The sequence below is a fragment of the Equus quagga genome, chromosome 13 (assembly GCF_021613505.1).
Source record: "Equus quagga isolate Etosha38 chromosome 13, UCLA_HA_Equagga_1.0, whole genome shotgun sequence".
Lineage (NCBI taxonomy): Eukaryota > Metazoa > Chordata > Mammalia > Perissodactyla > Equidae > Equus > Equus quagga.
The window spans coordinates 75637569-75648879 of record NC_060279.1 but is presented as its reverse complement, the minus strand read 5'-3'; the positions used below and the strand labels follow the sequence as shown (position 1 = coordinate 75648879).

Genomic DNA, 11311 nt, shown 5'->3' with positions numbered 1-11311 from the left:
CTGCACCCGCATCTCTGCTATTGCTAACTGCCAGGTCACGGGCACACTCGTTTATACACAGTACCCTGTACCACCGACGTACCCTCCCAGCCCTTAAAGCAAGGTGCTCTGGCCCACACCGGTCAGCACTGGGGAAGCCGCAGCCCTGACCTGTCCCAGCCCCCCCGGGACGCCCGGTCCAGTGTGGGGGCGTGACTGTAATTGACTGCGATGACACAGCGCCGTGTCAGCAAACAGTTTGCTTTTTACATATAAAGTGGAAAGGCTCTAAGGATCCTCGTCATCACAGCTTCCTAACGACCTCCTCTATGTTTTCTTTTGTTTTTTTATTGGTAATTCCCATACCATAAAGTTCACCCTTTTAAAGTATATAATTCAGCGGTTTTTAGTTGACGCAGAGTTGTACAAACATTGTCAACGTTAGAACATTTTCATTACCCCCGAAAGAAACCCCATCACTGTTAGCAGTCACTCCTCGTCCCCCCGCCTCCCCTGGCCTAGCCCCTAGAGCCCACTCGTCTCCTTTCTGTCTCTATGGATGTGCCTGTGCTGGACATTTTATATCCATGAAGTCATATAACCCGTGGTCATTTGTGGCAGGCTCCCTTCCCCCAGCATCACGTTCTCAAGGTTCATCCACGTTGTAGCATGTTTCAGTGCTTCGTTCCTTTTCGTGGCTGAGTAATATTCCACTGTATGTTGTTTATTCATTAGTTGACAGGCATCTAAGTATGTGTCCATCGTGGGTTTGATATACTCAGTATATATATTTTTGCCCACAGACATTAAAATAATTTTCCACGTATCACCTAAACCATCTTGCAGACACCAAGACCATGGGGGGGGCAGTCACCCTCCCAAAGCACCGGGCTTGACAGGAGCCTAGAAATGTGTTGCCTTCTCCGTGTCCCAGAAGGGTCACCTGCCACCCTTCCACCAGGACACACCCAGTCAGTGACACTCCCCCGCACTCTGCCTCCCTGGCCTTGGTGAGCAGCGTGGAAAAGCCACAGCAACGTCACGCCACTGCACGGAGCTGGGCTCCCCCGTTCATCTCTGTATCGCCCACTGGGACCCGGCAGGGGCAGGGGGACTGTTGCTTGTTAGAGTTGCCATGTGGAGGAAGGCAGGTTCCCTGGGCTTGAAGACAACGGCCCTGATGCCTAGCCCTGCCATCAACTGTGTGGCCTCCATGACATGCCCTTTGTCCTCTCCTCCAGAAAACAAGGAGGCCTGGACTGAGTTCCCGACAGATAATAAGCAAACACACACTGTGGCTACATGTTGTCGCGGGCACCCGCCTCAGCACGACCTGGGAGGGGCTATATCATCACTCCCATTCCACAGAGGAGCAAACTGAGGCACAGAAAGTTAAGACGCTTGCCCAAGGTCACGCAGCTAGTAAGGGGCAAAGCTAGAATTTAAACCTAGGCTGGCTGGCTCTGGAGTCCACGCTCTTAGCCAGAAAGATCCAAACCCACAGGCAAAGAGTGACGGGAACAGGAACTCCCTATGGTCTGCTTTCATTCATGTTGCAGGCGTTTGCTGGGCCCCGACCTGTCAGACAACGTGCTGCTGGGAGGCTGAGGCTGCGGTGAGGAGGGTGCAGCTGCCCCACACCGTTCCCGCTCCCAAATCTCCCCGCCTCCTCCGGCTGCACTGACCAGGGGAGAGATGGCACGGCGCCCTTACCTGACCCCGATGGTGAACATGGTGAGCAGCTGCTTCCCTTGCAGCCAGCCGGTGAACATGATTAAGCCTGGGGAAGAGACCAAAAACAAAACAAAACAATATATATACACACACACACACACACACGCACAGAAGTACATTCTCCACCATCCGAAGGCATTTCAAACTCATTTCCTTAGACAGTTTACAGGAATATAGACACAGGACAGCGGTTAATAACCCCAAGGGCTTGCAACCCCTCTCCTTTAGCTTTTTAAGGAAGGTCCTTCCACGCCCACAGAAAAGAATGGTCCTACTTTTTCAGGGAAGGACCCAGCCAGGTCAAGTTAAAAACACAACCACCCAGTTTATTCCGGGCCGTCTGCAGACATTTACAGATGACTCCAAAGGTCTCCTCCGTGCCACACACACCCGGGACTTCCCCGGGGGGTATCTGATGTGGCAGATGACAGCCGCTCCTGTACTGGGCGGAAGCGCCACTGTTTCTTAAATTATTTTATCCCACCGTGTTCTTGATTAAATCTATTCCCTCTTCCATTTTCTCCTTCATCATTACCCAGTGTTTACTCAACCTCAGGCCCTGTGCGGGGCACGGACACATGGACACCGTCGGAGGCAGACCCTTGAGACAGAGAAGTGGCAGGAGTCATGCTGGGACCCATGAAAGTGCATGAGATGTCTTGGTAATAGGGACAAGTTCTGGGGCCACCAGGGGCAGCCTCAGTTTCCTCATCTGTAGAGTGAGGATAATGACCACGCCTTCCTTAAGGGGTTGTCTCAGGATTTAAGATGTCACAGTCCATTGGAGGTGCTTACTGAGCACAGCTCCTGGCCCACAGTAAATGGCCGTCATTAGCTGCTGCCGCCATGGTTATTGGAAGGGGTGAGAGGAAAGTGGGAAGGCGAGGGGAATGGTCTGTTGACCTCCTTGGAGGAGAACACCAACTTTGGGGCCGGCCTGGTGGCGCAGCGGTTAAGTTCACACGTTCCCGCTTCTCAGTGGCCCGGGGTTCGTCGGTTTGAATCCCGGGTGCAGACATGGCACTCCTTGGCAAAAGCCATGCTGTGGTAGGCATCCCACACATAAAGTAGAGGAAGATGGGCACAGATGTTAGCTCAGGGCCAGTCTTCCTCAGCAAAAAAAGGAGGAGGATTGGCAGTAGTTAGCTCAGGGCCAATCTTCCTCAAAAAAAAAAAAATCAGCTTTGTTTTGCAGGGAATGGGGAGCCAGGGCAAGTTTTGTGCTGGGCAGTAGTGGGGTGTGTGTGTGTCTGTGTGTGGGGGGTTCTCAAGATCTGATTCATAATTATTATTATTTTTTCATACTATGATTAGCAACAGAACTCAGTAGTCACATGAAATCCTAGCTGGAACCCAAACAAAGCCAGATGCAAAGGATTAGAGGGTGGAAGATCTGTTAGAAATGGGGGCGGGGGTCCACCCACTAGGATGCGACCCTGCCCTGATGGCCTCCTTGCAGTGAAAGGTTGGAGCTCGCTCACAGGGGCTCAGGAGCCACTTGTGCACATCTCTTCCCAAATCCACGTTCGGTCACTCCCTTCTGGGAGCTTGAAATTGGCCATTTACGCCACGGAAACTGGCAAACACTCCTTGCCCCTGGAAAGCCAGTAATTAAGCATCTGCCAGCCACCACTCCTTCCCTGCATCTCCTCCTGGGTCCTCTAGGGATCCATGGAACACTATTTCAAAACTCCCGCTCTCCTAGAACATTCTAGAAATATTTATTAAAAAGAAAAAGGTCTAAGTGGTATCATGGGACTGACCACAGACGTGCCAATTTCACTAAGTTCTAATATAACTTGAGGAGTAACGGCTCACACAAGGCAGTGACCTTGAAGGACCTCTGAGTCGGAACTTTTTTTTTGGACAAATTTCATCTTGTGGAAAGGCCTGTTCATACCATCTATTTGACAATCTGCCTTGAAGCGCAGCTACTTGACCTCTGTTCTTGGGGCTCCTGAGACGGAAGGAGCCACAGTCTCCTTCTGGGGGGCCCAGTCACCTACAGCAGGTGCTGCAAGACCTTTTCTATAAACAGGTCAGATAGCAAATAGTCTCGGTTTTGTGGGCCACATGGTCTCTGTTGCAACTCGGCCACTGTCGCGGGAAAGCAGCCACGGATAATGTGTGAGTGGGCGTGGCAATAAAACATTATTTATGAACACTGAAATCTGAATTTCATATAACTCCTATGTCAGTGAAATATTCTTCTTCTTAATGTAAAAAATATTCTTTGCTTGTGGGCCATACAAGAAAGGGCAGCGAACCCAATTTGGCCTAAGAGTCATAGTTTCCAGACCCTGCTCTAGAATGCCAAAAGGGCCTCTGGGCAGCCAGGGCCATGTGGGCATTCTGCTCTGCCAGAGACGCCTGACCGACATGCAACCCTGAGGATGGCAGATGAATGGCGGTGCACAGCCGCTTTCCCCTCCTGTGTCCACGACAGATGTCACTAAGCCATCACAGACCTCTTTGCCACCAAGCCTGAGCACGGCCTCAAGATCATCTCACAGCCCAGAGCCCCAGAGCTGTGATCAGACTTGGCGGATTAAGATAAAACCCATTTTCCATCACGGCTCCAGGACAAAGTAGGGCGGAGAGGAGGGAAGAGAGCATAGAGCTCCTTACAAACAGTAAACCTAGTGGTTTAGCAAACTCTGAGCACTAAACCCAACGCTGAAGCCTGGAAAGGAGACTGGACGTTGGAATGTTGGGAAGGGTGGCCTGTGAGGACAGAGAGAGCAGATCTGTCCCCAGCACGACAGAATTGAGAGCCCTGACTCCATGCCACATCCTCGCAACCACTTTGTAAAATTTACCACCTCTTACAAGTTGTAAAGGAGTGGGAGGTACCTTCCATGCCTTTGAATATACCCTTTGCTCTGCTTAGAATCCCCAGTCCTCTCTTTTTTCACTCGGCAAACTCCTACTCATCCTGCAAGACCCAGTTTAATATCACCTCCTCCTGGAGCCTTCCCAACTCTCCCAGATTAACGAGATTAACTGCTACCTTCATGTCTCATATTTGTTCAGATGTCTCTCCCCCATTCTCCTGGGGCTCTTCAAAGAGAAGATAACTGTATTTGACTCATCTTCATGGCCCCAGAACCTATCACAGGGTCTAGCGTGTCAGAAGACGCTCACTAAATGAATTCATGCATCTGGGTGGCCAGAGGCACAAGAAAACTACCCCTAGGAGGGCCAGCTGTTTGTCCCAGACCTTCCTCTGACCCTGCAGTTTCAGCAGACTCTCTAGTCCTTCCTCTCGTCACTGCTTGTGCTGTGGGCAGTGTTGGTTTCTTCCTTTATTAACTCACTCACTCATCAGATGTTTATTGAGAATTGACTACGGGCCAAGCACTGGTTGGCCCTGAAGGCTGGGAACAAAGGACACAGAAGCAAAGCCAGAGCTGGAGAGAGCAGGAAGGAGCAGGTGAGGGGACCAAGGCAGCCCCAAGGGGATGTTCAGGCGTCAGACCCGAATTTAGGTCTGCAGCATCGTGTTGTGGTTTGGCCAGGAGGCACAAGCCCAGGCACAGCCAGCTTGGTACCATAGAGGCATGGCTGGGAGCACTTGTAAACTACATTTCCCAGTCTCCTTTGCAGTTCAATAGGCCATGTGACTCCATTCTAGCCAATCAAGAAGGGGCAGAGGGGATGACTGCACTTCCCAGTCCATGCCTTAGAAATTTCCCATATAAGTCTCCGTGTCCTCTCTTGCCGCACCTGCTGGCTGAGTAAAATTATGGGCGGCCTCCCAGGACCCAGAGAAAGGGAGAGCAACAATGCAGAAGGGGCCTGGGCCCCTGGGTCAGTGTTCAGAGGTGAGCTATCCAGGAAAGCCACTCAACCAGGAAGATGCCCGTGGACTGTGGTGTGAGCAAGAAATAAACTCTGACCACGTTAAAAAGTCTTTGAAATGTGGGGCTGCTTATTACAGCAGTTAGCCTGATCTGACTAAGACAGAAACCTCTTGTTGCTGTCAGTCTCTGATGCCAACCCGGAATCCTCCAGCAGCAGAGGACCACAACCTGTGAGAGTCAGCCGTGGCTGCCCAGGACCGCTCCCCCAGCCCCATCCCCAGGACCCAGTGCAGACACCGCTTCACCCACCAATTATGCCAAACGAGAAGAGCGTCAGTTGCTTCCCCAGCTTGTCCATGCTTTTCTGTAGAGGAGTTTTAGGCGTCTGAAAGGATGAGAACAATGGGCTGGTTAGATGAGATCCCAGCAGCGTCCCCCAGCTTCTGCCTGGCTCTGATCTGTCTTGAGCAGAGTGACGATTCCACAGGGACACACACATATAAAAATTCATCGACCTTGACACTTTAAGATCTGTGTGCGTTAGTGTAAGTTACATCTTGCCCAAAATCCTAATAAATGTCTTAAAATAAAAATAAATTTTTAAAAACTATACTCAGAATAACTATACGATCCTCATTCTTAAGGGGTAGGCAGGGCTGGCATCACTGGCTGAGAATAATCCCAAAGCCCAGCCGACGAGAAGACCAAAGCCCGCTGCAGCCCTTACCTCTTCAGCCTGCATCATCTTAAACACCTCTCCAAACTGAGACTTCTCCCCTGTCCCGATCACGACTCCCTGTGTGCGAGAGAGAAGTGTGAGGTCTGCAGCTGGGAGCCCCCCTGCTGGAGACGGAGGTCGAGGCCCCCAGGGTGCCCCGGGGCTTACCTGCCCCTTCCCGCACTGCACCAGGGTCCCCATGAAGACGATGTTGCTCAGGGTGCTGAGGTCCCCTCCGTCTGTCAGTGGGCTGTCCGTCTTACTGCTCGGCTCAGCTTCTCCCGTGAAACTGGACTCGTCCACCAGGAGGTCGGTGACCTTAGGGAGCAAAGGGAAGGGACGATGGAATCTGCCCGCTCACCCTGTGAACTGGTTTTAAAAGCACAGAACCGTATCCAGCACCTTAATGTCATCTGACAACAGACGACGCACAAGGGACACGTCGGCATCAGGGAACAAGTCCCAGACCATGGCCTGAGACGCCTCCAGGAATCAGAAAAGCTTTGACCTGCAGCCCCTCCCGAAAAACATAAAGTCTCATACCCTCTTTTAACATTATTTTAAATTTTAATATAAGATTAAAAAACTTAGGCAACGGTTGATTTAGAATACACCTTTCAAACACCTGGGCCTCTCTCCTAATGTGCCACATCCCACCTAGCTTGGAGACTCCTGTGTGATCTGTGTGGTCTGAATATCACTGAGCCAGCCCAAAGCTATGTCAACGCCAGAAACACACACACACCAGGAAAGGAGGAGGTGGGTGCTAACGTTTCTAGAACATCTACTACGTACCCGGCCCTGCCCTGCTGAGCACTTTACAAGGCTTCTCTCTTAATCCTCACGCCCTCCATGAAAAATGCTATGATTTTCTCCATTTTACAGATGGGGAGACTGAGTCACAGAGCGATTAAGTAACTTGTTCAGGGTTACAGAGCTGCTTAGTGCCAGAGCTGAGGTTTGACCCAAGGCTGGTTCCAGAAACCGTACTCCTAACCATCCTGCAAAACTGACCAGAGACCCAGCAGGGACCACTGAAGAGGTGAGTCTCCTGTGCGCCAGACACCGCCGAGGACATAAGCCGTCTAGGGCGGGTCCTACCCCTCAGGATCTTGTCATTTGAGCGATAAGACCATCTTAGAGAAGCCATCTTCCTACAAACTCACAAGAGCGTGGTTAGATCAGCATTTCTCAAACAGGGGCCCGTGAGTTCTCTACAATTTCCAATTCTTAACTTGAAGCATTCACACTAACCCCATGGGAAAGACACTGCTCTGATTCCCCACTTGCCAGATGAGGAAACTGAGGCTCTGAGAGCTGAAGAAACTTTCCCAAGGCCCAGAGGCTGGACGTTCACGGCTGGATTCTGCACACTCCCCATTCTCCTAAGCGCAGGCCGGGCTGGGGAGGTGGGCGGGCCAGGCCGTGAATGGTCAGAGGGCAGAGCTTAGACTCGACGCCTGTGGAGCAGGAGCCACCGCAGGCTCCAGGGGGCAAGAGGCTCAGTGAACACAGAGCCTGGGAGAGGACCCTGAGGGGGCTGCGTTGGATGGACGAGACAGGGGAGGTTCGGCTGGAGTGACAGCAGCGGTGGCCCAGGCACGAGGATCTTTCACATAAAGAACCCTATTCATTGGCAACACGTTAAAACGCAGGGAAACACCCCCGAGCCCGGTGATCAAGGTCAACATCAACAGCGATAGTTGCGGTGACGGCACGCACCCGTGATAGGATGAGGGGCGCTTCACCTCTGGGGTCTTCCCCACAACCCACAGCCCAAGTCTAACCCTGACAAATGTCCAACCAGAGCAATCCCGGCTGAGGCACATTCTACAGAATCCCTGACCGGTACCCTGCACAAGTGTCCAGGTCACTAAAAGCAAGGCAAGTCTGAGAAACTGTCATGGCCCAGAGGAGCCAGGGGGGACAGGACAACTAAATGTCATGTGGGATCCTGGATGGGGCCTGGGAACAGGAAAAGGACATTAGGGAAAAACTAAGGAAATGTGATAAAAGCATGGACCTCAGTTAAGAATAATGGACCATTACTGGTACAAAACCAGGTGCACAGATCAATGGAACAGAATTGAAAGCCCAGAAATAAAACCACACGTCTATGGACAGCTTATCTTCGACAAAGGAGCTGAGGGCCTACAATGGAGAAAAGAAAGTCTCTTCAACAAATGGTGCTGGGAAAACTGGACAGCCACATGTAAAAGAATGAAAATTAACCATTCTTTTTCACCATTCACCAAAATAAACTCAAAATGGATTAAGGACCTAAAGGTGAGACCTGAAACCATAAGGCTTCTGGAAGAAAACGTAGGCAGTACGCTCTTTGACATCAGTATTAAAAGGATCTTTTCGGACACCATGCCTTCTCAGAGAAGGGAAACAATAGAAAGAATAAACAAATGGGACCTCATCAGATTAAAGAGCTTCTTCAAGGCAAATGAAAACAGATTGAAACAAAAAAACAACCCACTAACTGGGAAAAAATATTTGCAAGTCATATATCTGACAAAGGATTAATATCCATAATATATAAAGAACTCTCGCAACTCAACCACAAAACATCAAACAACCCGATCAAAAAATGGGCTGGAGACATGAACAGACATTTCTCCAAAGAAGATACACTGATGACCAATAGGCACATGAAAAGATGCTCATCATCGCTGATCATCAGGGAAATGCAAATCAAAACTACACTAAGATATCACCTTACACCCATTAGAATGACAAAAATATCTAAAACTAACAGCAACAAATGTTGGAGAGGTTGCGGAGAAAAAAAGAACCCTCATACACTGCTGGTGGGAATACAAACTGGTGTAGCCACTATGGAAAACAGTATGGAGGTTCCTCAAAAAATTAAAAATAGAACTACCATACGATCCAGCCATCCCACTACTGGGTATTTATCCAAAGAGCTTGAAGTCAGCAATCCCAAAAGCCCTATGCACCCCAATGTTTATTGCAGCACTGTTTACAATAGCCAAGACATGGAAGCAACCTAAGTGTCCAGCAACAGACGAATGGATAAAGAAGATGTGGTACATATATACAATAGAATACTATTCAGCTGCAAAACAGAACAAAATCATTCCATTTGCAATGACATGGATGGACCTTGAGGGAATTATGTTAAGTGAAATAAGCCAGCGAGAGAAGGATAATCTGTGTATGACTCCACTCATATGAGGAATTTAAAATTATGGACTAAGAACAGTTTAGTGGATACCAGGGGAAAGGTGGGGTGGGGGATGGGCACAAAGGGTGAAGTGGTGCACCTACAACATGACTGACAAACATTAATGTACAATTGAAACTTCACAAGATTGTAACCTATCAATAACTCAATAAAAAAAAAAGAATAATGGACCATTATTGGTTCATTCGTTATAACAAATGTCCCACACTGATATACGAATTTTAACAATAGAGCAAATGGGTTTGGGACGTATGGGCCCCTCCATACTACTACCTTATTAGTCCTTCTGTAAAGTTAAAATGGCTCTAAAAAAGAAAGCAGCAACGTGTCTGGTCTCTAAGTCAGGGCTAGGCACGCAGCTTGGGCCTCCTCTGCCTAGAACAGCTGATTCATGTCCATTCCAGATCAGCTCAAAAGCCACTGCCTCCAGGAAGCCCTCTGTGACTGCATTGGGCTAGGCAAGCCCTGTTTGGGAAATCCAGAATTCCCTGTCCTTTCCCCAGCAGTCGTCGAACAGTTGCCTGTCATGAGTAAACGTGGTCTGTCCGTCACTCAGGCTATAAGCCCACAAGCGCAGGGACCACTGTCTCCTCAGCACCCAGCACAGGTTCTGGCACACAGCAGGTGCTTAAGAAATATTTGTTGAATGAATGAGCAATGGGGATATGGGGGGGGGGGGGGGCCTTGGGGCGGGAAGGGGGGGGAGAGTGGCTTCAAGGAGGCCTCAGTGTGGTGGGGAGAATAGTAGCCCCCCATTCCATGCCCCAAAGACACCGACGTCCTAATCCTTGGCACCTGTGGATATGTTTCCCGTCATGGCAAGAGGGACTCTGCAGCCGTGATGAATTAAGGGCCCTGAGGTGGGGAGATTGTCCTGGGTGATCTAGGTGGGCCCTAAATGTCATCACCAGGGTCCTTAAAAGAGGAGGGTCAGAGAGGTGTCTGAGAGAGAAATGCGATGATAGAAGCCGCGGGTGGAGTGACTGGGACCGCAAGCCAAGGAGCATGGGCAGCCTCCAGAAGCTGGAAAGGGCAAGGAGCGGATTCTCCCCGGAGCCTCTGCCAGGAGGGAGGCCCGGCCAGCACCTTGATTTCCACCCAGGGAAACGGATTTTCATTCTGACTCCAGACTATGAGATGCTACATGTGTGTTGTTTAAGCCGCTTCGTCTGTAGTAATGTGTTACAGCAGCTGGAGGGACTGGACACACCGAGCAAACCCAGCGGGAGGGCCAGCGCCAGGAAGCCAGCCCTGCGAGCCACACGCAAAGACACAGCGTGCGGCGAAGGATGCGGCCCGGCAGCCGGGCGGCCAAAATCCCCCTCCCCGCGGCCCGCCTGTGACCTCCGGGGGGCTCCATCTCTCCAAGCTCTGCGCCCTTGTTGAAAAATGGGGGCACCATTCTCTTAAGGGCGTTGGGAGATGAGACGAGGCGTTTTTTATCCGTGGTCAGCGCAGACCCAGCTTTTTCCTATGTACATATTAGTTCTCTTCACATGAGAAAAATCAAGGGGGATAGAGATTAAGGGGGGTGTCTGGACCACGAAGCAGCAGCTGGTTGTGTGTGTGTGTGTATGGGCGTCTTCTGGTGACCTCCCAGCACCATGTCAGGCGAGGGAGCCAGTGGCCAAAAATAGAGTCGGCGCACAGAAGCCGCACAACGCCAGAGGTCACCCAGGAGGTGGCTCAGCCTGAAGACCGGGTACAGTTGAGGGCTCCTGAGTGGCCCCATCACCTCTGCTCCTCACCCCCCAGTCTCCTGCCTCGAGGGTAAAGCTGACAGGGAGTCCTGACAGCTCCCTCTGCATTTTCAAAACGGTGGGAAAGAAAGGGCAGTGGCCCCACTTGGCTGCAGTCCCACGT

At 50.7% G+C, this 11311-nt stretch overlaps 1 protein-coding gene across 3 annotated transcripts in view; it reads right to left on the bottom strand.

The window, feature by feature from the left end:
* The window catches only part of ATP2C2 (ATPase secretory pathway Ca2+ transporting 2), a 77400-nt gene that overhangs the window by 29019 nt on the left and 37070 nt on the right, over positions 1-11311 (bottom strand). For all 3 annotated transcript variants that reach the window (XM_046683542.1, XM_046683543.1, XM_046683544.1), the window contains exons 8-11: positions 6403-6552; positions 6244-6312; positions 5826-5901; positions 1693-1759 (exon numbers count right to left, since the gene is read on the bottom strand). In XM_046683542.1, coding sequence (XP_046539498.1) covers positions 1693-1759; positions 5826-5901; positions 6244-6312; positions 6403-6552 — 362 coding nt within the window. The remainder of the gene's footprint in view (positions 1-1692; positions 1760-5825; positions 5902-6243; positions 6313-6402; positions 6553-11311) is intronic.